The 27,668-nt window shown below is 41.1% G+C and overlaps 1 protein-coding gene across 3 annotated transcripts in view; it reads left to right on the top strand.

The window, feature by feature from the left end:
* LOC106577124 (attractin-like protein 1) overlaps positions 1–27,668 on the top strand; it is a 350,240-nt gene that overhangs the window by 25,507 nt on the left and 297,065 nt on the right. For all 3 annotated transcript variants that reach the window (XM_014154877.3, XM_014154875.3, XM_014154874.3), the window contains exons 2-3: positions 25,854–25,937; positions 26,174–26,287. In XM_014154877.3, coding sequence (XP_014010352.1) covers positions 25,854–25,937; positions 26,174–26,287 — 198 coding nt within the window. The remainder of the gene's footprint in view (positions 1–25,853; positions 25,938–26,173; positions 26,288–27,668) is intronic.

Here is a 27,668-nt window from a genome sequence, read left to right as displayed (position 1 = left end):
GAGGAAGTGCGTTAATGTCCTGTGTGTGTGAGTGCATTTGGCGAGTTTACTGATTACATATAATGACTTAAAGGAACGATTCACCCATATTTTTTTTATTTTTATTTTTTATTTTAAGGGAAGGATCAGCTTTAATATTGCATATTGTTGCTTCCATCAATGTAATTGTCTGCATCATTTCCAATCCCCCATATATTTTTGGGGTACATATATACAAAAAATAAATAAATAAATTAACAGAAGGTACCGTTGCATATGTAACATTTCGATTGCAATAATAAATATATATGCCGATAGTGGACAACCTAGTTTTACTCCTCTTGATAGTTTAAAACTTTCTGCGATGTAGCCATTATTTACTATTTTACACCAAGGGTTACTATACATAACTTTAACACATTTTATATGAGATTCTCCAAAATTGAAATATTCTAGGCATTTATATATAAACTCCAGTCGTACTTTATCAAAAGCCTTTTCAAAATCAGCTATGAAAACCAGGCCTGGTTTCCCCGATATTTCATAGTATTCTATTATTGTTTCCAGTACTTGTCTTCTATTATCTCCAATGTATCGTCCATGTAAAAAAACCTGTCTGATTAGGATGAATAATATCTGACAATACCGTTTTAATTCTATGCGCTAAGCATTTAGCTATAATTTTTGCATCACAGCACTGAAGTGTGAGAGACCTACAATTTTTTAAATAGACTGGATCTTTATATATACACCACTTGGATCCTGTTTCAGTAATAATGAAATCAGACCTTCTTGTTGCGTGTCCGATAATCTACCGTTAATATAGGAGTTGTTAAAACATGCTAATAATGGTCCTCTGAGTATATCAAAAAAAGTTTGGTATACTTCCACTGGTATGCCATCCAGCCCTGGAGTTTTTCCGGACTTAAAGGCTTTAATTGCATCAAGAAATTCCTCTGTAATTTGGCCTTCACATGAGTCTTTCTGTATAGATGTTAACTTTACGTAAAAAAAACTCCAAACAATTAGCTTCGGTTAGTGGAGATGGAGGAGACTGAAACGAAAACATATTCTTAAAGTACTTTACTTCCGCTTTCAAAATAACATTCGGTGAATCATGCGTGACCCCATCATTTGTAACAAGTTTCAATACATTTTATTTGGTAGCATTTCAATGTTGAAGATTGAAAAAGAATTTGGTGCATTTTTCACCGATTTGTTTATTTTTTTTCTTATTTTTTTATATATATATTTTTTAATGTTATGTTGTATTTGTGCATCTCTGAGTGACGTTCTATCGATTCCTGGAGTCATTTCATGTATTTGAGCTACTCATCATACCGGCTGTATTTCTATACTAATCTACTTTTAGTCTATGCCGTTCTGACATTGCTCGTTCCATACATTTATATATTCTTAATTCCATTCCTTTACTTAGATTTGTGTGTATTGGGTTTTTTGATATTACTTGTTAGATTTTGCTGCTCTGTCGGAACTAGAAGCACAAGCATTTCGCTACACCCACAATAACGTATGCTAAATGTGTATGTGACCAATAAAATTTGATTTTGATTTCTGCCCGCTTGAACAGTGAATAGCTCAGATACATGAAATGTCCCCGGGAATCGATAGAACATCACTCCGAGATGCATAAATACGACATGACATCCAAAATGGGTAAATCGTTCCTTTTAAGTTTTAGTCAGTTGAAGTGTAGATATATCACATGTAAAATGTTTTTCCATGTAAGGTCTCCAAGGGAGGTGTTACGCACTTCACATCCTTAACCGTTGGTCAGGTCAAGCTGAGTCTCCACAGTGTCTAGGGTGGAATGTTCAGTGTAATGGATCCTGTGTCTCTCTGCTGGAGTTATGGTTTGCCTGGCCAGGGTGCATTTCTCTCTCCAGAAACACATGAGAACACCAGGCAGTGGAGTGACGGTTCATGTAGAGTTCACAACAAAACCTGTGATTGAACCGAGCGCCCTGGAATTACTACAGCTTTTATGGGTGTTCTTCCTTCACCCCCCCCATCTCTTTCTTACTCTCCCCTCTTCCTCTCCCACCCTCACCCTCTATCTCCATCTCTCTCTTCCTGCTGGATGTGTTTAGTTGTTCCTTTTCTCTCCAGCTGCACTGATGACCACTCTCATGAATGCACTGTGGAGTCCACACTCCCCCATTTCAAAATGGCTGCTTATGCAACTGATTTCATAACTCAAGTGTTTGCTGGGTGGTGGTGTGTGGGTGTGGTGCTTTAAAGTACACAGTGTGGTGTGATTATCTGACTTAATTTGGGTTCTTTACTTGTGTTCTTCCCTAGGTCTGCTGATGTGGTTTATTTTTCTTAGCTGCCTCTCGCTGTTCTGACGGCTTAGTTGTGCTGGGGGAAGCGTTAAGTCGCCAATGTTGTGTGAGAGAGGCTTCATAGCTGTAGAGTTTCGTAAGCGATGTCTAACAGCACTCAGAGCTCCCATGTTCCCATTAATGCGGAAATAAATGTGATGCGCGGTGTGTGTGTGTGTGTGTGTGTGTGTAAGCAACTGTGTGCGTGCATGCACTAATGTATGTGTGTGTTTTACCAGACACCAGTGGGTGGCCCAGGGGGCCCCAGGTGGCATAGCTGCTCCTCTCTCTGCCATGGTCTGTCACTCTTTGGCAGTACCAGATGGGATGTGTTGAGGTTCCCTTTGCTGCTGCACCTGGGGCTGTACAACATGGAGCCATCAGTAGCACAAACAGGAACACAGCCTGTTGACTGCAGCATCAGAAAGGACATTTTCCATCAGTATTTCTGCCGACATCAGTGTAAAGGGAAAGACAATCAATGCTGACCTGTGAGGTGGTGGCTTTGCATTGTCAAATGCCGCAATCTCATGTTCACTCCATCTACATGACGAAGCATGAAAATGCTGCTAACATGAGGAGGAGAGTCTCATGCATAAGTCATGAATGGACATTTGTCTTGTAAATGGATTACTGTATGTCAACAGTGTGGTCAAACATGACCTTTGACACTACTTAAAACACCCCTCACCTCGGTTGACGGAGCACTAGTCTACTGTTTTATTTTTGGCAGCTCTCTGAATGCCAAACGATTCTGTATTTACATTTCTCAATGTCATGCTATTCCTTTTAGGTTTGATGTCTTGCAAACTCTTGCGTAGTTTCAGACCTTGAATGAGCTTAAAAGGGTAGGTAGCATAAACGTAAGCACATGTAACATATGAATTTTCGTAAGTATGCAAAGTTACACCTCACTTTTATATTTTTTGAGTTATTACATAAAACCGAAGAATGGCAATATCTTTTTTACGGGTTGTGACGTAATCTGGAGTACCCGGCAAACCAGCCTATTCCCAACAATGTAAACTCCCAACAGAAATAACTTAAAATGTATCACTTCAAAGTCAACCAAATCTTTTGCACTCATGAATCCAATAGCGATGTAGTGAGGTAAATCCAAAGTAGATAGATTCCAGAGACCGGAATTGGGCACAGGAGACGAGGGGAGGAGTCAACAGTAAGACAGAGATCGAAGGCTCCAGGCAGATGGAAAGTATCACAACAGCACAGTCAGTCCGCTACTGTAGCTCGCTAGTACTAAGCCAAGGTTGAAAAACTCTGGTATCCTTCTTCACAGAGAACAGGTCATGGTTGTTTACATCCCACCTCCTCGTGATTGTAGCTCACCACTGCAGCACTTGAGCTAGCTAACGCAGAGTAGATTCTCCATAGGACGTTGAGAAATAGTGCATTGTGGGTAGTTTTGAAGATATCCGGAAATAAGTTAAGAAACATGTAAAAATGCTAAAACCAGTAGAGGCTGCTGAGGGGAGGACGGCTCATAATAATGTCCGGAACAGAGTAAATGGAATGGAATCAAACGCATAGAAAACCATTTGATACCATTCCACTCCAGCTATTACCACCAGCCCATCTTCCCCAATTAATGTGCCACCAACCTCCTGTGGCTAAAACATAACTATGTTTGTTGTTATAGGTAACCATATCGTGACTACAACTAAGTTACTTAATCTTTAACCACGCTGTTACTTTGGTGAGTAAAAACTCCTGCTTCCTGCCCTTTAACGCACCAATTAAACCACTTTGACATGTTTGTCCAAGACTCAGCTTTTGTTTGCCTGGAATTGCTGACACCAGTGATCAACATCTCTCTTTTCACAGAAACAATGTGTTACACTTTCTTTCTTCCAGTGTCTTGTTTGCTCAGCTCAGGACTTGATTGAGATAGAATTTCTGTTTAAATATATTTTATAAATGAATATTGTATGAAGACTGTGTTGGAGCTGCCAGACTGAGTTTATTTTCTAAGGGGTCTGCAGTGTTCCAAGGAGTGTGTGGGGCGTACAGTACGGGGAACCCAGTCCTTTAATGAAATCAGGAGGAGGCTGACAACAGCAGAAAGGGATTTCTGTTGGCATGGAGTCCCCATGCAGCTAGCTCTAAGGCTGCGTTTACACAGGCAGCCCAATTCTGGTCTTTTTTCCCCTAATTGGTCTTTTGACCAATCACATCAGATCTTTTCACATCAGATATTATTCAAAGCTGATCTGATGGGTCAAAAGACAAATTAGTGAAAAATCGGAATTGGGCTGCCTGTCTAAACACAGAGTAAAAGAGGCCAGAACACAATGGAGTCCTAATGAAGAGCAGATGTGATGGGGCCCACCACCAGGACTGAGTTAGCAGGAGGTGCCTATTAGTCTGGCATTGCTTTAACAGACCGACCCTCCAATCTCAGATCTCCTCTATGTCTAAACAGAGGTCTAACATTCGGATCCAGAGCCAGTCATTGTTTAGCTCATAATGGATTGGGTCAGGTTCCGGTTAGGGAGAACTGATCCTGAATCAGCTGTTCAGGATATAGAGTGACTTGCCTGCAGATGGAGATATCAGTGGTGTGGTCAGCTCTGGAGAAACTGGAAGCAGCTCTCCATCATAGTGCCAGGACACATTGATTTATCTGGCTCTGTGAATGAAACTATTGTCTGTCTGTCGCTCTCTATCGAAAGTAGATTTCCAGTGCCTTCAGAAAGTATTCATACCCCTTGACTTATTCCACATTTTGTTGGGTTACAGCCTGAATTGGGGCACCTTAAATTACATTTTGGGGAAAAAAAGCCAACTCGGCTCCTTCATTCATTGAATCAGATGGCTCATTCATCACAAAACCCACTGATATTGCAAACTACTTGAAGGACTTTTTCATTGGCAAGATAAGCAAACTTAGGGATGATATGCCAGCAACAAACGCTGACACTACACATCCAAATTATGAAAGACAAGAATTGTACTTTTGAATTCCGTAAAGTCAGTGTGGAAGAGGTGAAAAAATTATTGTTGTCTATCAACAATAACAAGCCACCAGGGTCTGACAATCTAGATGGAAAATTACTGAGGATATTAGCAGACGATATTGCCACTCCTATTTGCCACATCTTCAATTTAAGCCTACTAGAGAGCGTGTGCCCTCAGGCATAGAGGGAAGCTAAAGTCATTCCGCTACCCAAGAATAGTAAAGCCCCCTTTACTGGCTCAAATAGCCGACCAATCAGTTTGACCATATGCAATGCTATTTTACAGTAAACAAATTGACAACAGAATTTCAGCATGCTTATAGGGAAGGACACCCAACAAGCACAGCACTTACACAAATGACTGATGATTGGCTGAGAGACATTGATGATAAAATGATTGTGGGGGCTGTCTTGTTAGACTTCAGTGCAGCTTTTGACATTATTGATCATAGTCTGCTGCTAGAAAAACGTATGTGTTATGGCTTTACAATCCCTGCTATAATGTGGATAAAGAGTTACTTGTCTGACAGAACACAGAGGGTGTTCTTTAATGGAAGCCTATCAAATATAATCCAGTTAGAATCAGGAATTCCCCAGGGTAGCTGTTTAGGCCCCTTGCTTTTTAAAATGTTTACTAACGACATGCCACTGACTTTGAGTAAAGCCAGAGTTTCTATGTTTGCAGATGACTCAACACTATACACCTTAGCTACTACAGTGACTCAAATGACTGCAACACTCAACAAAGAGCTGCAGTTAGTTTCAGAGTGGGTGGCAAGGAATAAGTTAGCCCGAAATATTTCTATAACTAAAAGCATTATATTTGGAACAAACCACTCACTAAACCCTAAACCTCGACTAAATATTGTAATAAATAGTGTGGAAATTGATCAAGTTGAGATGACTAAACTGCTTGGAGTAACACTAGATTGTAAACTGTCATGGTCAAAACATATTGATGCAGTAGTAGCTAAGATGGGGCGAAGTCTATATTAAAGCGATGCTCTGCCTTCTTAACAACACTATCAACAAGGTAGGTCCTACAGGCTAGAGCTCGACCGATTAATCGGAATGGCTGATTAATTAGGGCCGATTTCAATTTATCTCAATCGGTATTTTTGGCCACCGATTTGCCGAATTAATTTTACATTTTATATATTTTTAATTTGTTATTTTTTCCTTATTTTATATATATATATATATATATATATATATATATATATAGATATATATATATATATATATATATATATAAAATAAGATAAAAAAATAAATATATATATATATATATATATATCTTATTTTTTCAATTTTATATATATATTTTTTATTTTTGTAAAAATATTTTTTTATTTGTTATTTTGTTATTTTTATTTGTTATTTTTTTTATATATATATATTTTTTTTATTGATTTTTTATTTTTTTAAAATATATATTTTTATATATATATATTTTTAAAATTATTATTATTTATTTTTTTTAACATTTTTTTATTTATTTTATTTTATTTAACTAGGCTAGTCAGTTAACCTCTCTAGGGTCGGCGGGACGAAATCGTCCCACCTACTCAACAGCCAGTTGAATCCCGTGGCGCGTTATTCAAATACCTTAGAAATGCTATTACTTCAATTTCTCAAACATGACTATTTTACACCATTTTAAAGACAAGACTCGTTAATCTAACCACACTGTCCGATTTCAAAAAGGCTTTACAACGAAAGCAAAACATTAGATTATGTCAGCAGAGTACCCAGCCAGAAATAATCAGACACCCATTTTTCAAGCTAGCATGTAATGTCACATAAACCCAAACCACAGCTAAATGCAGCACTAACCTTTGATGATCTTCCTCAGATGACACACCTAGGACATTGTTATACAATACATGCATGTTTTGTTCAATCAAGTTCATATTTATATCAAAAACCAGCTTTTTACATTAGCATGTGACGTTCAGAACTAGCATACCCCCCGCAAACTTCCGGTGAATTTACTAAATTACTCACGATAAACGTTCACAAAAAACATAACAATTATTTTAAGAATTATAGATACAGAACTCCTCTATGCACTCGCTATGTCCGATTTTAAAATAGCTTTTCGGTGAAAGCACATTTTGCAATATTCTCAGTAGATAGCCCGGCATCACAGGGCTAGCTATTTAGACACCCACCAAGTTTAGCACTCACCAAAATCAGATTTACTATAAGAAAAATGTTATTACCTTTGCTGTCTTCATCAGAATGCACTCCCAGGACTTCTACTTCAATAACAAATGTTGGTTTGGTTCAAAATAATCCATAGTTGTATCCAAATATCCTCTGTTTTGTTCGTGCGTTCAAGACACTATCCGAATGGTAGAGAAGGGGGACGCGCATGACGCATTTCGTGACAAAACATTTCTAAATATTCCATTACCGTACTTCGAAGCATGTCAACCGCTGTTTAAAAGCAATTTTTATGCCATTTTTCTCGTAAAAAAGCGATAATATTCCGACCGGGAAAGCCTGTTTAGGTTCAAAGACGAAAGAAAATAAAACATGGGGTCGACTCGTGCACGCGCCTCAGCCCATTGTCCTCTGATAGAGCACTTGCCAAAAGCGCTAATGTTTTTCAGCCAGTGGCTGGAATTACATCATTCAGCTTTTTCCCGCCTTCTGAGAGCCTATGGGAGCCGTAGGAAGTGTCACGTTACAGCAAAGATCCTCAGTCTTCAATAAACAGAGTCAAGAAGCTCAAGGAATGGTCAGAGAGGGCACTTCCTGTACAGAATCTTCTCAGGTTTTTGCCTGCCATATGAGTTCTGTTATACTCACAGACACCATTCAAACAGTTTTAGAAACTTTAGGGTGTTTTCTATCCAAAGCCAATAATTATATGCATATTCTAGTTTCTGGGCAGTAGTAATAACCAGATTAAATCGGGTATGTTTTTTATCCGGCCGTGTAAATACTGCCCCCTACCCCCAACAGGTTAAGAACACATTCTTATTTTCAATGACAGCCTAGGAATGGTGGGTTAACTGCCTTGTTCAGGGGTAGAACGACAGATTTTTACCTTGTCAGCTCGGGGATTCGTTTTTGCAACCTTCCGGTTACTAGTCCAACGCTCTAACCACCCGCCTTACATTGTACTCCACGAGGAGCCTGCGTGGCAGGCTGACTACCTGTTACGCGAGGGCAGCAAGAAGCCAAGGTAAGTTGCTAGTTAGCATTAAACTTATCTTATAAAAAACAATCAACCTTAACATAATCACTAGTTAACTACACATGGTTGATGATATTACTAGTTTATCTAGCGTGTCCTGCGTTGCATATAATCGATGCGGTGCCTGTTAATTTCTCATTGAATCACAGCCTACTTTGACAAACGGGTGATGATTTAACAAGCGCATTTGCGAAAAAAGCACTGTCGTTGCACCAATGTACCTAACCATAAACATCAATGCCTTTCTTTAAAATCAATACACAAGTATAGGCTCGTAAGCATTCATTCAAACATCACTTTTGTGCGTTTGCCAGCAGCTCTTCACAATGCTTCAAGCATTGTGCTGTTTATGACTTCAAGCCTATCAACTCCCGAGATTAGGCTGGTGTAACCGATGTGAAATGGCGAGCTAGTTAGCGGGGTGCGCGCTAATAGCGTTTCAAACGTCACTCGCTCTGAGACTTGGAGTAGTTGTTCCCCTTGCTCTGCATGGGTAACGCTGCTTCGAGGGTGGCTGTTGTCGATGTGTTCCTGGTTCGAGCCCAGGTAGGAGCGAGGAGAGGGACGGAATCTATACTGTTACACTGGCAATTCTGAAGTGCCTATAAGATCATCTAATAGTCAAAGGTATATGAAATACAAATTGTATAGAGAGAAATAGTCCTATAATTCCTATAATAACTACAACCTAAAACATCTTACCTGGGAATATTGAAGACTCATGTTAAAAGGAACCACCAGCTTTCATATGTTCTCATGTTCTGAGCAAGGAACTTAAATGTTAGCTTTTTACATGGCACATATTGCACTTTTACTTTCTTCTCCAACACTTTGTTTTTGCATTATTTAAACCAAATTGAACATATTTCATTATTTATGAGGCTAAATTGATTTTATTGATGTATTATATTAAGTTAAAATAAGTGTTCATTCAGTATTGTTGTAATTGTCATTATTACAAATGAATTAAAAAAAATTGTACGATTAATCGGTATCGGCTTTTTTGGGTCCTCCAATAATTGGTATCGGCGTTGAAAAATCGTAATCGGCCGACCTCTACTACAGGCCCTAGTTTTGTCGCACTTTGAGTACTGTACAGTTGTGTGGTCAGGTGCCACAAAAAAGGGCTCAGAATAGGGCAGCACGGCTGGCCCTTAGATGTACACAGAGAGCTAATATTAATAATATGCATGTCAATCTCTCCTGGCTGACAGTGGAGGAGAGATTGACTTCATCACTACTTTTATTTATGAGAGGTATTGACATGTTGAATGCACGGAGCTGTCTGTCTAAACTACTGGCACACAGCTCAGACACGCATGCATACCCCACAAGACATGCCACAAGAGGTCTCTTCACAGTCCCCAAGTCCAGAACAGACTATGGGAGGCACACAGTACTACATAGAGCCATGACTACATGGAACTCTATTCCATTTCAAATAACTGACGCAAGCAGTAAAATTCGATTAAAAAAAACGACTTATGGAGCAGCGGAGACTGTGAAGCAACACAAACATTGGCACAGACACGTGCACACGCACACACACACACACACACACACACACACACACACACACACACACACACCCGATAACATATGCACTATACATACACATGGATTTTGTACTGGAGATATGTGGTAGTGGTGAAGTAGGGGCCTGAGGGCACACAGTGTGCTGTGATATCTGTGAATGTATTGTAATGTTTTAAAATTGTATAAACTGCCTTAATTTTGCTGGACCCCAGGAAGAGTAGCTGCTGCTTTGGCATCCATAATACATGGGGATCCATAATACATGGGGATTCATTATAAATACAAATTCAAAATAGATTAAATAAAATAACAATCTCACCCATCCACACACAATACCCCATAATGACAAGTTGAAAACATGTTTTTAGCAAATTACAGAAATCTAATTTACATAAGTATTCACATCCCTGAGTCAATACTTTGTAGAAGCACCTTTTGGCAGCGATTATGGCTGTGAGTCTTTTTGTGTAGGTCTCTTAAGAGCTTTCCCCACCTGGATTGTGCAACATTGGCCAATAATTATTTTAAAAAAATCTTCAAGCGTTGTCAAATTGGTTGTTGATCATTGCTAGACACCCCTTTCAGGTCTTGCCATAGATTTTCATGTAGAAAAGGTGAATTCACCTTCCAGTGTCTGGTGGAAAGCAGACTGAACCAGGTTTTTCTCTAGGATTCTGCCTGAGTTTACCTCCTTTCCGTTTCTTTTTTTATCCTGAAAACTGTTCAGTCCTTAAGGTTTACAAGCATACCCATCACATGATGCAGCCACCACTATGTTTGAAAATATGGAATGTCTGCTTTTTTTCTACTGATAGGTGCCCTTCTTTGCGAGGCATTGGAAAACCTCCCTGGTATTTGTAGTTGAATCTGTGTTTGAAATTCACTGCTTGACTGAGGGACCTTACAAATATTTGTAAGTATGGTACAGAGATGAGGTAGTCATTAAAGAATCATGTTAAACACTATTATTGCACACAGTGAGTCCATGCAACTTATTATGTGACTTGTTAAGCAGATTTTTACTCCTGAATTTATTTAGGCTTGCCATAACAAAAGGGTTGAATACTTCTTGACTGAAGACATTTCAGCTTTTCATTTTTCATTCATTTGTAAACATTTTGAACAACATAATTCCACTTTGACGTTATAGGGTATTGTGTGTGTGTGGTGTGTGTGCGTGTGGGGGGGGGGGGCGTGTGCGTGTAGGCCAGTGACAACAATTCTGGCTGTAACGCAACAAAATGTGGAAAAATTCAAGAGGTGTGAACTTTCGAAGGCACTGTAATATCTTTCCAGTACAGGGACCTCGTGGGCACGCACTTCAAAAAATAAATAACAATTCTATATGCCTAATCATAGCTTTACGTAGACCTATAGAATCCATATTCATTTAATAGGATCTCTATGGGCCTAATAGTAAAGATGTGTTGTATAACTTTAAATGTATTAGCCTACCCTTTGAATATAGCATAAACAGGCTATTTATTTGTCAACTTGACTATAATTAGTAGATACATGCAGCTTCTCTCCTGTCATTACTTGATGCCGCTTCTCTCCTGTCATTACTTGATGCAGCTTCTCTCCGGTCATTACTTGATGCCGCTTCTCTCCTGTCATTACTTGATGCAGCTTCTCTCCGGTCATTACTTGATGCCGCTTCTCTCCGGTCATTACTTGATGCCGCTTCTCTCCGGTCATTACTTGATGCCGCTTCTCTCCTGTCATTACTTGATGCAGCTTCTCTTCGGTCATTACTTGATGCTCGTCTAGAATATTAAATAAAGCCTTGCTCGCCAGAATGTCATAAATCCAATGCATCATTAACAATCTAGTTGACATTGGTAAAGTTCTCTTTCATTTCTGCTTCTCTCACGGAGCGAGGATGTTTAGGGACCAGGGAGATTTCCAAATGACATTTAAGGAAGGAAATTAAAAGCTGTGAAAAAGATCCAACATGTTTCTGATATTATTTCAGTTAATCTTGGATGCATATATTATGTGGTTGAAAATGAAATACTGTTAGCTTTTAATGTCACTGAAAGAAATGTCACTGTAGTCTACACAACAGGTCCCTAAACTCGCATTAGCATTCTCTCAAAATATATAATTTTGAAAAAAACGTTGATTTAACTAGGCAAGTCCGTAAAGAACAAATTCTTATTTACAATGACGGCCAAACCCGGACGACGCTGGGCCAATTGTGCGCTGCCCTATGGGCCTCCCAATCACGGTCGGTAGTGATACAGCCTGGATTCGAATGAGGGTGTCTGTAGTGACGCCTCCAGCACTGAGATGCAGTGCCTTAGACCGCTGCGCCACTCAGGAGCCCTGAGAATATGCTGAAAGAAAGAAATCATATTTCTCTACTCCTGTTCCTGAGACAAAATTCACATTTGGTCTATAATTTTACTGCGAGGAACACAATTTTTCAGGAGTTAATATTAGAATAGGCTATATGTGAGGCCTACATTCAGTGTCCATAGTTCAGTTACTATTCCAACTAATAGGCTACTCCACTCTAAAATAATTCCAACATCCATACAGTGCCATTTGATAAATGCAATGAGACATCACTTACAAAACACAAAACTAATATTCTGTGATTGTCCTTCAGTAGGCCTACACAAGACTTGTAACCTGAATTGATGTGTAGGCTGCACTGCTGTCCTCATTCCTCTCGGTCTCCGCCACTCATCTCGCCTTGTGGAACCACACTGCATTTGGGAGCATGTTCCTCAAGTTTGCAAGTCTATTTGCACATTTTTGGTAATGATACATAGAGTCCAAGAAACTATAGGTTATTACACTATGTTTAATTACTGTGATAGGCTCATGTTTTTTTATTTTGCTGTACCTGACCATTCCAACTTTCTATTTCTCTCTCTCTCTGGTGTCACACGTGGACCCAATTAACCACGTTGAAATGACGTGGTGTGCCCAGTGGTTAGTGTGTTTAGGATTTTACAATGATATCTGTGTAAAATATATGCCATTCGGGGAATATTTTTAGCCCAGGATACTGTTACACAAGGCTTTTAAGTTAAACCTTCCTATGTAATTGTTCCACTGTGGGCTGGGTGTAAACTGTGGGTAATAATAGTAATAGTACTATAATGAATGGTCTATTTCTGTTCTCACACAGACCATCCAACGTCATCACACACACACACACACAAACACACACCCTACCTGGGGCGGCAGGTAGCCTAGTGGTTAGAGCGTTGGGCCAGTAACCGAAAGGTTGCTGGATCGAATCCCCGAGCTGAGAAGGTAAAAATGTCCGTTCTGCCCCTGAACAAGGCAGTTAACCCACTGTTCCCCAGTAGGCCGTCATTGTAAATAAGAATTCGTTCTTAACTGACTTGCCTAGTTAAATAAAGGTAAAAAAATATAAATATACAATTATATATAACTTAATTTTTCTGGATTATGTGTGTATTGTTATTGTAGCACTAGATATTACTGCATTGTTGGAGCTCGAAACATCAGCATTTCACTGCACCTGTATAACACCTGCGAATGTGTGTACGTATGATTTGACACACACGTACTGCTGTAATGAGTATTTATGTCTTCACAATCACGCCTGCATCATCAGTGAATTGGTAGAGCAGCATTTAAAGTCTGGTGGGCTCTATCTCACTCACACTAATGCAAGCACTTGCACAGGCACCTACACACACACACACGTGCAAGCAGACACGCATTAGACTCTATATATTTTGGTTTTCAGTTCATTTAAGACCTATTTGCCGTGTTGTGACTATACAGTATATCACTCTAAACATATTTGTCCTCTTATGCACAGTCTGAACCACTCTGCCACTGAGGAATTTTACCCACTAATCACCACTGCAAAGCTTTCTCTGTTTTAGTTTTCTATTCTCAAGCTGTATTCTACTTCCACTTCTTCTGAATGTTTTTCACATTGTGGGTAATTGGATTCAGCGGCATCTCAGCCTTGTTCTTTTCTCTGGCAGTTGGACATATTGGTAATATTAATGAGGAAAGTGAGGCCTGTGGGATGAGACCTAAGGGAAAGCTGCAGGCCTCATCTCATCCCTGTCAGCCATGGATCCCACCGCTGACACCAACCCTTCACACACTGGATCAGATGGGATTAACGGGATCCTGGAAAGCCTGCGATTGTCTGGTGCTTAGTTTAGATTTCACTGTCCAGATAAGAGAGGGTTACTCTGATTTGGGTGGCGTTTCCCCACATGCCTTATTTTCACCTGAGCAGAGGCGATATAGGGTTGCTGTTTTTTTTTTTTTTTTTAAGTATTTTTTTTTAAAAGGGGTGGATCAGCTTAATATTGCAGAAAGAATATTGCTTCCATCAATGTAATTGTCTGCATCATTTCCAATCCCCCATATATTTTTTTGGTAAATATATATATCCATACACACATGCATACATACCTATATAGACATACATACTTTTTTAAAGAATATACCTTTATTATTATTATTATTCCCCACAAACCCTACCACCGATCCCCCAATTGGAGTAAATTAATAAACACTTCGGCTTTTACCTTCAATTTATTCATCTTATACACATTTTACAGACAGTCTATTTTACAATAGTTCTTTTTTGTTTGTTTTTAGTCCTTCCTCTATTTCTGATGTCCATCCAGTTTGATTTCTATTTGTAACTGTGCTATTTCACAAAAGCTCTGAACCTATATACATTTTACAGACCCCGTATGTTTTTCATTGGTTATCTTGTTATTAGTCCCACCCTTCTGCTCCATTCAACCCCTCCCATCTATCTCTCAACATCATCCATTTCGGATTTCTATTTGCCATATATTTTTCAACTGTGCTGTGATACTTCACAAAACAATTGAACCTTTCTATACAATTGAACCTTTTTTATTCTATTCTATAGGGTTGCTGTTAGTTTTTATCCACTTTACACAGGTGAAGGTTTGAAGTTTGCTGTGGAAATCTGATGTCAGTTATCACTGAATCAGAGGCTTGTGGGTGTAGTGATGTTGCCAGAATGGAGGAGGATGTGAACTTGTTCAGCTGAACACTCATATGTTCATATAAGAGAGTGATGGATGTGTTTTCGGGAAAAGCACACTCTATCTAGGAACCCATAGATTCAGATAGCTATTTGATCATAAGATTTCTAAGAAAACCATGGTTTTAGTGTCATGTGTGACATTCTAGAAAGTCCCACAGGAAAACCTTTGGCGATGAGATAAGATTCACTAATAACATGTCTACATTAAGGTACCTGCTTTTACAAGGAACTTGTTTTCTCTGTCAGCAAATACAGTATTACACACTAGTGTCCAGGAATGGTATTCTTCAGAGGAAATGCAGGGAGGGCTATTTTTATATTGTGAATATATGAATAACACTGCAACTTCTTAGAGGCCGGAAGCTCAGAAGAGAATTCATTGTATTCTCATGTGTATCAAACACCTTTTTTCATGTTTGTGCGTGATGGCGACAGGCATGCCTGTGCGCATCACATTCCCGCTCATGTTCAAGCCCTGCTCCCTTGTGTGCTCCAAAATGAATTTGGCTAAGACTTGCCCCTGTTTTTCTAGAGATTTGAATGTTGTATAAACTCAGATCATTGCTATCCATATTGCTATGATGTTGCTGAGTTATCTGTGTAACTCCAGTCTATATTCCATCAGTATGTGGTGAATTTATTTTGAGTGCCAACTTTGATGTATTGGTTACCGCTTTTCAGAGCTCCGCTCGTTCTGTACGTGCACGTACACTCGTGGTTACTGGAGAAGCGCGTGCCCCCTTTTTCCCACGGTTTCTTTCGTTGTGTAAATTGATTATTTTGTTTATTGAGATCTCTGCGACTTCAAAATGTACCGCCGCAAATTAGAAAGGCCTTTGTAATGTTGTGATGATTATTAATCTGCTCTAGACATACTATATTTTCGTGCCGATCTGTAACCACTCAGCAGCCTGTCTTTTTTTTGCCATAAATTTGTTTTGAATATTCATAAGCTTTCATTTGACTAAATAGAGCCAAATGCAGTACCTCTGTTTGACTGCATCATGTGCTTCATGCTTTCCACAACACTCAATTGGGTTTCTCTGAGATTTCACACTGACATACAAGGGTATTGGTTCAGGCAGAGGGTGTATGGAGGGGCTGGTTAGATACGATTCTATTAACTTTAGCCTGACCTTATTTTAGAAAAGAATGTAAAAGCGATGTGATTTCTGTTCCCGGGGTCTGGCGATGAATGAATTGCTGGTGTGACGCTGCTGGACCGTGAAGAGGTGTTGGAGACGTACAAACATCAATCTCTTTTCTTACAGTCTCATTTACTCTATCCTTCATGATTTTTATTCCTAATAAAGGATGGTCAAGGTTATTTACACAACGGGTCATTCTTCTCCCCATTGTCTTCTCTCTGAGACACACACACACATGCTCACACACACAACACACATGCTCACACACACTCAAAACCATGCAGTGATTATGATAATATCCTCCCTCAATCTTCACCCTCTTACAATGCTGATGTATCATACAGTATGTACACACACATTGTCCCTGTCAGCGGGAGCGTGATAACAGATCTGTCCATCCCCCCACTAGCAGACAGCCAAAGGACCACTGCTCCTGTACCTGTGTGTATGAGGGAACAAGGCAGCAGTCACCCATTGGGTAAATGATTCATTTATCATTGTCTATTCGCAGGGCTGCAATAGCCTGGGGGAGATGGGTGTTTTGTGTGCGTCGTATGCAGCTACAGTACCACATCTCTTTAAAGGCTACGCTACAGTGAGGGAGTGGTCCTGCTCTGCCCCCAAAGAAAACAGTTGTCTTTAACAGTGTATTGAGGACATTGTATAACACTTGAGAGATGAGGTCACTGTCAGCTGACTGGGAACTGTCACTAAGCTCTTTGTCCACTATGCTAGAGCTGTGTGTGTGTGTGTGTGTGTGTGTGTGTGTGTGTGCATGCTTATACTTACCCTTGTGCTTTGTGTGAATGTTTTCACAATCTTGGGCCCTCTCTTTATGTTGAAGAATGCATTTTCTGTTATCCTGAGGTTGGAGTGTTTTTATTGGTCGAACAATAGAGGGGCACATGACTGTGTGCTTTATTGACACCTCATGATGACTGCAGAGTCACCAAATATGTAACTATGTGCATCTGCCTATCAGTTCTCTGTATTCATAGTTTACAGAGACATTTGAATAATTGTATGAATCTAAGGAATGGTTGTTCCTGTTTATCCATACAGTAAACCTCTCTAGTTACTGCTTGCAGAAATCAAAAGAACAAAAACCTCCCACATAGTCTCATTTGACACTTTATTCTCTGTATATTTTCCTCACGTGAACCTGAACTGTGGACCTGCTCTTCCTCCATCTGATCAGACTAGGTCTAGATTGTATCAGTATTCAGAGGTTTCTCTCTGATACCCTTACACTCTAGCACCTGGCTGTATGAATGAGGTTATCTGACTGGTCCTGTTCACCACTGCTCTCCTCTTCTCCCATGCAGTCTCTCTCGACTCATTGAATTTGATTGAGAGCCCTTGTGCACAGTATGAGCAAGGCTTTGATCTGCTCCTAGCAGACGGACAGGTCACTGAGAGCTCTTTGAGAGGGACAGGTGTGTGCTCAGAACCCTGAACACAGCCCAGGAGAGAAGAAACAGACCGCTCAGACTCCTTTATTTCCGGCTGTATGTGTTGGTCGTAGCAGAGGATGAGTACTGTAGATAAAGGGAAATCTGCTCATCATGGAAAACGTTGCTAAGTTTGTTCAGTAAAGAGAGTAGGAGAGAAGGCAGTCTGACTCAGCCAGAGCAGAGAGTTGGGTGTGAAAGAACGGTGAGGATGTTGTAGGAGGGAACCAGGATAGCTCTCTGCAGGATGACTGCTTTGTTCCAACGAACCAGTGCCTTTCATATTGGATTAGAGGTGTGTTGACTAGAGGTCAGATAGATCAGCACATATTCTTGCTGGGGTTTCACTACTTTAGAGGGCTAGGATAGGCTATGTCTTGTCCTTCCCTGTCCTCTTCTGCAATACATGCAGTATTTGGCACACTCTTTCTCTCCCACTCTGTCTGCGCGTCCTTGTGATTAGTGGAGAGAGAGAGAGAGAGAGAGAGAGAGAGAGAGAGAGAGAGAGAGAGAGAGAGAGAGAGAGAGAGAGAGAGAGAGAGAGGAGAGAGAGAGAGAGAGGAGAGAGAGAGAGAGGAGAGAGAGAGAGAGAGAGAGATGAGAGAGAGAGAAGAGAGAGGAGAGAGAGAGAGAGAGAGAGAGAGAGAGAGAGAGTAGAGAGAGAGAGAGAGAGAGAGAGACGAGAGGAGAGAGAGAGATAGAGAGAGAGAGAGAGAGAGAGAGAGAGAGAGAGAGAGAGAGAGGAGAGAGAGAGAGAGTTTTTTTGGGGGACAGGCATTTCTAGTCTGACGTGTCAAGGGATTTCACTCCTCCGGCCGCTGTAACATCTGTCTGCTACACACGATCAATTATTCACTCACAGGAGATGAATATTTCAAAACAGTTTGCTCGCCTACCATACCTTCACTCCTGTCTACCTTTTACTGCGTCTGCTCTTGTGGAATTCCAAAAGAAGCGGGGAGCACTTTGTTTAAAGCCTGCTCATCTCCCTGTGTTGGGTGGGGAGAGCGAGAGTGCCGTCCCACTGGGCATAGACATCATTTCAATGTCTGATTTTGATTAAAATGTTGGATCAAATTTGATTTGTCACATATACACATGGTTAGCAGATGTTAATGCGAGTGTAGCGAAATGCTTGTGCTTCTAGTTCCGATCATGCAGTAATATCTAACAAGTAACCTAACAATTTCACAACAACTACCTTGTACACACACAAGTGTAAAGGAATGAATAAGTACATCAAAATATATGAATGAGCGATGGTCCGAACGGCGTAGGCAAGATGCAGTAGATGGTTAGAGTAGAGTACAGTATATACATATGAGATGAGCAATGTAGGGTATGAGAACATTATATAAACTGGCATTGTTTAAAGTGGCTATAGATACATTTATTACATCAATTTTTCCATTATTAAAGTGGGTGGAGTTGAGTCAGTATGTTGGCAGCAGCCACTCAGTGTTAGTGATGGCTGTTTAACAGTCTGATGGTCTTGAGATAGAAGCTGTTTTTCAGTCTCGGTCCCAGCTTTAATGCACCTGTACTGACCTTGCCTTTTGGATGATAGCGGGGTGAACAGGCAGTGGCTCGGGTAGTTGTTGTCCTTGATGATCTTTTTGGCCTTCCTGTGACATCGGGTGGTGTAAGTGTCCTGGAGGGCAGGTAGTTTGCCCCCGGTGATGTGTTGTGCAGACCTCACTACCCTCTGGAGAGCCTTCCGGTTGTGGGCGGAGCAGTTGCCGTACCAGGGGGTGATACAGCCCGACAGGATGCTCTCGATTTGTGCATCTGTAAAAAGTTTGTGTTTTTGGTGACAAGGAACGCGAGGGCGGCCATGTCGGTCGGCGCCGGAGAGTGTAGGTTGAATTGTCAACTAACCTGAATTCAACAAAACATGTCATGTCATTGGATTTGGATTGAACATTGGGTGAAAAAAATACGAAATTCTCATATGTTGACTTTCAAATTCGATCAGTTGTCCACGTTGATTCAATGTCATCACACTACATTTTTTGGTGAAAGAAAATGACGTTGATTTAACCAGTTTCTGCCCAGTGGGATGTTGTTGGTCATACTGGACCCTGCTAGACAGTCTGCTGCTGCCTAGTCTTCTAAAGCTACCTCACTGTGCATCTCGCTGTTCACGGTGTCATGCAGTTTTGCGTGTGCATTTTGAGTGGCTCTGGTTTTTTTTAAGGGTTGGCAAAATAAAATGAATGGACCGGCACGCTCCGCCCACAGCTGAGGCCCGGGTCTAGGTCTAGTAGCGTTTGATGCTCACAGGGTTCAGACCACTCTTGGTGATAGGCCTGAATGTGGTCAGACTGGCGCATCGCTGAAGTCTAAAAAGACGGTCCTTCAAATGGCTCTTTATGAAATGATGGATGAAACCCGTCCATGTGCTTGTCCAGGTTTAACACTGAAGGAAAGAACACAGGCCTATTCATTTACTGTTAGATTTGTCATTCTACTCGTCAGTCTGTATCCTGCATGGAAGACGGGATGTATTGGACCTTTTGATGTCTCCGGCATGGCTGCAGGTGGCCAGTAATATATTCCTCCCAGGCTCCGAGTAGAAAACACACCTACACAATATCTCTCTCCCACAGACTGACATTAGACCAATCGGATAAGATTTTCATCTGGAAACATGAGCTTGTTGGTTGTAGTCCCGCTTGGATGGGTAAGAGCTGTGTAGTATGGCAATATGAGCTCTGCCTTTCAGATTAATGTTTATATTCCAATCCCTGGGATTAATGAGAGAGAGAGAGAGAGAGAGAGAGAGAGAGAGAGAGAGAGAGAGAGAGAGAGAGAGAGAGAGAGAGAGAGAGAGAGAGAGAGAGAGAGAGAGAGAGAGAGAGAGAGAGAGAGAGAGAGAGAGAGAGAGAGAGAGAGAGAGAGAGAGAGAGAGAGAGAGAGAGAGAGAGAGAGAGAGAGAGAGAGAGAGAGAGAGAGAGAGAGAGAGAGAGAGAGAGAGAGAGAGAGAGAGAGAGAGAGAGAGAGAGAGAGAGTGATAACGAGAGAGCGATGCGAACATAACCTTGTGACTCACTCACATGGCCGTGTTCCTGTTTTCCCTGCACCGGACATAAGCCAACCCGCTTCCCCTTCTATATTGGTGGTATTTGGAAGCATGCCTCCTAGGAGTCAGGTTGGGCTGCAATCTGTCTGTTTTAATCACATGGAGACATCACGTTCGGCCCTCTAGGGCCCTGATCCAACTCCGGTCATGAGTGGTGTAATGTAGCGTTGTTTGTCTTGGCCTGGCTCAGACAGCCTGTGCATAGTGTCTTTGTGTCTGTCTGTATTTTGTATCTGTCTGTCTCCCCTCTTTCTCTGTGTGTGTGTGTGTGTGTGTGTTCCCCTGCCTAACCCTGCCACTGGCCCTGACCTGGTTGTCCTGAATGCCAGATGGGTTATACTGTCTGTAATCAGCACTTAGCTCCCAGCTCAGACACGCAAAGCAACTCAATGCAGCTTAGTTTGGGTTTTTGCTAGTGTAGACTGTCTGACTGTCTCTCTGTCTGACTGTCTCTCTGTCTGACTGTCTCTCTGTCTGACTGTCTCTCTGTCTGACTGTCTCTCTGTCTCTCTGACTCGCTCTCTGACTCGCTCTCTGTCTCTCTGACTCGCTCTCTGTCTGACTGTCTCTGATTCTGTCTGTCTCGGTCTGTCTGACTGTCTGACTCTCCCTCCTTTGAATTCCCTGGAGATGCCTCTAAAAATGATGTATTATTAATAATAATAAGTCAATTCCGTGTTATATTCCCATCTGTCACTTCGTTCCACTTGGTAGTGGGTTGGTTGACTTGGTTCCATGCTGAATGTACTCTCTGCATCAGGGATGGGCAACTCCTCGTGGGCCGGAGTGGTGTCATACCTTTCCCCCATCCGTAGCAAACACAGCTGATTTAAACTAATTGCATTCTAAAAGGAAGATCATGATTAGTTGATTATTGGAGTAAGGTGTGTTCGCTGGTGCCCTGGGCATAAGAGTGACACCAATCAGGCCCCAGAGGACTGGAGTTGCCTATCCATGCCCTGCATGATTCCAGAGCGCTTCTCTTAATGCATTTTCCTCTGTGCATTAAGGTTGTTGAAAGGTCATTGTTGTCATCTACATGACATGTTGTGGCATAAGGTCATTTGTCAGAAGGTCACTGCTGATGTGTGAATAAGATAGAGTCGCTGCCCCCCCATCACACACGCACACACATATGTTTGTTTTACTCTCCTTGAAGCGACCAAACAATTGATTCTCATTCAAAATCCTATTTACCCTAACCCTTAACCTAGCCCTAAACTTCACCTTAATCCCAAAACCCTAATTCTAACCCTAACCCCTAAACTTAAAATAGCCTTTTTCCTTGTGGGGACCAGCGAAATGTTCCTTGTTTTACTTCTGGTGCCCGCAAGGATAGTAAAACCAAAACAAACACACACACACACACACACACACAGTGTTGTTGGAGGGTTTGTTGTCAAGGCTGATACCAGGAAGTGTTGTGGCTGGGTGCCAGTGTGACCACAGTGTCCCAGGCTCCCAGCAGTGACAATAATATATCAGATAATGGCGACTTGCACTTTGTTTACCCCATGTCAATATCCTGAAGACATCAGCTCCTGGCTCTCCTTCAATAGTCTTCCATTTTGTCCCATTACGTCAGCATGACCAGAGAATAGCATTGTCTAACAGTGTCTGTGTGGCTGTAGATGGAGGTGTTGTCCAGTAAACAAGACAGATGCTTTCTGAATGGGAGAGCTAATGATTTCCTATAACACTTGTGGTTTCAGTGTAATTGGTTGAGATGGACGTTGGGATTCTTTTTCAGTTAAGGACCCCTTAAAGCAGACACATCTGTCCCTCAATTCCCCATTTGAGATGAAGAAGGCTGTCAATGTGACCACATTTAGAGAACGCCAATGCACACACAAACAGACGCTCTCGCACGCACACACACTCCCCCCCACACATTTACGTAATTTATCAGACGCTCTTATCCAGATCAACTACAGGAGCAATTAAGGTTGAATGCTCAAGGGCACAGCGATAGGTTTTTCACCTAGTCGGCTCAGGATTCGAACCAGCGACCATTCGGTTATTGACCCAACTCTCTAACTGCTACACTTCCTGCCACACCTCAGACGATACTCATTGACAGGAAATGTACAGTAGCTGAATCACAGTGATGTGCTCATATGCAAGCCATTGCTAACATTGTGGTGTAGTAGAGAAATAACAACGTTTAGGCCACTGACTGTCAGTGTAACTAGCTAGCATGATAACTTTCATTAGCTAGCTAAGGTTATGTGAGCACCATTTCAGTTTTGACTACCATAATAATTAAGACGGTCATAATAATAATTTCAGAAAAAGACTAGCAGCCTACCTGTCAAGAAATGAGTCTCAGCTAAGCTATACCAGTTGTTGACATGTCGAGGGTTGACGTTGTCTGACCCTTGCCATTTGACAGTGGTGGAAAAAGTACTCAATTGTCATACTTGAGTAAAAGTAAAGATAACTTAATAGAAAATGACTCAAGTGAAAGTCACCCAGTAAAATACTACTTCAGTAAAAGTCTAAAGGTATTTGGTTTTAAATGTACTTAAGTATCAAAAGTAAAAGTATAAACCATTTCAAATTCCGTATGTTAAGCAAACCAGACGGGACAATTTTTTTGGACGGATAGCAAGGGGCAGGCTCCGACACTCAGACATAATTTACAAACGAAGCATTTGTGTTTTGTGACTCCACCAGATCAGAGGCAGTAGGGATGACCAGGGATGTTCTCTTGATAAGTGTGTGATTTTGACCATTTTCATGTCAAAATGTAACGAGTACTTTTGGGTGTCAGGGAAAATGTATGGAGTAAAAAGTACATTATTTTCTTTAGGAATGTAATAAAGTAAAAGTTGGCAAAAATATAAGTAGTAAAGTACAGATACCCCAAAAAACTACTTAAGTAAAAATACTTTAAAGTACTACTTACCGTAAATTCCGGACTATAAGCCACAACTTTTTTCCCGCTTTTTTTCTCTCCAAAAAAACACATTCTGTGACGTGCTCAGTTTTTTGGTGACATGAAGCTTTCATTAGACCAATGAAATTGCCGAACGGGTTAAGGTCAAACAACTTTTTCTGTTTACTGTTTAGATTAAATCGAGCGCTCTCAAACTTCCCATCATTCTGATTACGGTAGTCATTTTGTCACCCTCATCATGGCAAAGACACGGAGAAATGCATATGATGCAGCTTTCAAGTTGAAGGCGATTGATCTGGCTGTTGGAAAAGGAAATAGAGCTGCTGCACGGGAGCTTGGTCTTAATGAGTCGATGATAAGACGTTGGAAACAGCAGCGTGAGGAATTGACTCAGTGCAAAAAGACAACTAAAGCTTACTGCTAAATATTATATTTTTGTTACAAGCCGTGTTTCGTTAAAGCCTATTTATTTTTGTTACAAGCCGTGTTTCGTTAAAGCCTGTGTAAAGTTAATTTGTTTCACTGTACCGGTAGGCACCTGCGGCTTATAGACATGTGCGGCTTATTTATGTTCAAAATAATACTTTTTTTTTTTATTCAGTGACTTATATTCAGGTGCGCTTAATAGTCCGGAAATTATGGTAAGTACTTTACACCACTGCCGTTTTGATAATTACAGTGAAATCGTGTCGGATTCCAGACGTCATTAATATTTGGACATGGACATGATCAAAATAGCTATATTCTTTGTTCTCTCTTAATTTCTGCAAGCTAGCTAGCTTTGTCTAAATTCTGCAGCTATATATCAATGCATTGTCTAAATTGCAGCCGCGAATCCGCCATAGAAAAAGAAAGAATATAACCTCTGGTAGTATGGATAGCCTAACTAGTGAACGGGTTGCAGTGTTTTATTGAATTAATGTGCAAGTTTTTGTTTGCTTGGCCTGGTGCCCTGTGAGGGTGGAGATTTCTATTTAGGATCAATGGAATGCTTGAAAATGAGCAAACCCTGCATTTGGCCATGCAAAACTAATTTGCCTAAAACCTTAGTGGTCAAAACCATTCATCTTGGTGTGACGGGGGGAGTGGGGTTCTAAAATGCAATCATACCACGCAATTTTAATTTTTTTAATAAAATTGTCATATTTAATTTTTATGCAGACTAGCTCAAAAATAAGTGAAAATTGACAAATTATACAATAGATTGGGATATTTTGCTGGTAAAAAAGGGGAGGTGCAAAAACATCAGTTTGCCTGCCCTATTTTAATTTACTCCATGGTAAGGCGCCCACGTGTAGTGTGGTCACTAATTAACACAGCCACAAAGTTATAAACCCTGTCTATTTCTACTTTATTTTCTTAAAATCTGATTTTACACCTGACTCTTACCTTTACCCTAACCAGACTGCTAACCTTAGCCTAACCCAGTGTTTCCCAAACTCTGTCAATGGGACCCCAAGGAGTGCACGTTTTTGTTTTTGCCCTAGCACTACACAGCTGATTGAAATAATCAACTAATCATCAAGCTTTGAGGACCGAGTTTGGGAAATGCTGGCCTAACCCTAACCTTTAAAGTAAGATCAAAGCTCATTTTTGTTTTCAGGAATTTGTACGATATAGCCAATTTTGACAATATCTGGCTGTTTTATCTAGTGGAATCCCAAGTGTAGGCTACAGAGAAAAGCTATTTGGCTCTGACGACTCGCAAATAGGAAGAACTTTCCAGCAGGTGTTTCTGCTTGATAACATTGCCATGCTGGTGGGTGTTAACATTGAAATAAAACCCAGCCCTGAAACAAAATGTAGGCCGAAAATAATTGGCACGTCATCTCATAGGAAAAGACACGTAAGACTCACGGAAACACCCAAAGTCACACATTCGGATTTGTAACTTGAAGCACAAATACTTCATACTTTGACTAAAACAATAACTTATTGACTTATATTGTTGTGCAAAATCGTTAGTAAGCTGTGGCCATCGTCTTTTAGCGTGAAAAAGTGGATTTATAATGGTGTGGGCATTTAAAAGCACATCAGCATACTAACATTTTTTGGAGTGATTGCAAATATTTAGCAGTGGTGGGCCACCGCTGCTAAAAGAATATAGGGGAAACACTGCTATACCCTCCCCCTCTGTGAGCTATATGTCCGTCCATCTTTCTCCATGTTTTAATTGTTGCTTTTCACTCTGCCAGGTTAACAGAGCCATCAGGTTCCCTCACAGATGGACCAATCAACTACAAGTACAAGACTAAGTGCACCTGGCTGATCGAGGGCTAGTAAGTAGCTCTTTCTCTCTTTCCTCTCCTCCCTCCTATCTCTGTTCATACCCTCGTCTACCTATATTCTGTACAGTATGCATTCATTCTTAGACTGATTTGTTATTGTTCAGTGGTCTTCGTGTTAAACTCGTTGTCTAATGTAAAGACTCCTGATCATCGTGGGCAGTGTTCTAGTTACTACTGCAGCCCAATAGCTACCCATTTTAAACCATGCTCTATGTTCTGTCGTCCAGCCCAAACGCTGTGCTCAGGTTGCGCTTCAACCATTTTGCCACGGAATGTAGCTGGGACCACGTGTACGTCTACGATGGAGACTCCATCTATGCACCTCTGGTTGCAGTATTCAGGTGAGGCCATCATGCTGTATGCATGTACATACGTGTGTACTCTCTAGTATGCAGTCAACTGTGCATGCATGAACACCAAATACTCTACCTCAAACCTAGTTGGGCGGATCACATGCCGCTAAATAGAATCCACACAGTGATGATTCAGAATACTGGCTAGCTGAAGAGGAATTGTTCTCTCTCTTTCCATTATAGGTAACGAGTGGGTGTTATCCATGAATCAATGGATTCATATTCTGCGTTTACACTGAGTAAAAATATGAACGCAACATGTAAAGTGTTGATCCAATGTTTCATGAGCTGAAATGAAAGATTCCAGACATTTTCCATATGGACAAAAAGCTTATAACTTTCAAATGTTGTGCACAAATTTGTGAGCATTTCATCTTTGCCAAGATAATCCATCCACCTGACAGGTGTGGCATATCAAGAAGCTGATTAAACAGCATGATCATTACACAGGTGCACCTTGTGCTGGGGACAATAAAATGTGCAGTTTTGTCACACAACACAATTCCACAGATGTCTCAAGTTTTTAGGGAGTGTGCAATTGGCATGCTGACTGGATGAATGTCCACCAGAGCTGTTGCCAGAGAATTGAATGTTCATTTCTCTACCAACGTCGTTTTAGAGAAGTTGGCAGTACGTCCAACCGGCCTCAACCTCAGACCACATGTAACCATGCCAGCCCAGGATCTTCACATCCGGCTTATTCACCTGCGCGATTGTCTGAGACCAGCCACCCGGACAGCTGATGAAACTGTGGGTTTGCACAACCAAAGAATTTCTGCATAAACTGTCAGAAACCAGGGAAGCTCATCTGAATGTTCGTCGTCCTCACCAGGGTTTTGACCTGACTGCAGTTCGGCGTCGTAACCAACTTCAGTGGTCAAATGCTCACCTTCGATGGCCACTGGGACGCTGGAGAAATCTGATGATCACAGATGAATCCTGGTATCAACTGTACTGGGCAGATAGCAGACAGTGTCTATGGCGTAGTGTGGGCGAGCGGTTTTCTGATGTCAACGTTGTGAACAGAGTGCCCCACGGTGGCGGTGGGGTTACTGTATAGGCAGGCATCAGCTACGGGCGAGCGCAATTGCATTTTATCGACTGCAATTTGAATGCACATAGATACCGTGACGAGATCCTGAGGCCCATTGTTGTGCCATTCATCCGCTGCCATCTCATGTTACAGCATGATAATAGGACTATTTCTCTCTATACGATTTGTATTTCATATACCTTTGACTATTGGATGTTTTTATAGGCACTTTAGCATGTCGCAAGGATCTACACAATTAGTGGAAGCTGAAAATATCTGTTCTTCCATGGCCTGAATACTCACCAGACATGTCACCCATTGAGCATGTTTGGGATG

Source organism: Salmo salar, chromosome 18 (genome assembly GCF_965601325.2).
Source record: "Salmo salar chromosome 18, fSalSal1, whole genome shotgun sequence".
NCBI lineage: Eukaryota > Metazoa > Chordata > Actinopteri > Salmoniformes > Salmonidae > Salmo > Salmo salar.
The sequence above is the reverse complement of the archived record's forward strand: the minus strand, read 5'-3'. Positions and strand labels throughout refer to the sequence as shown.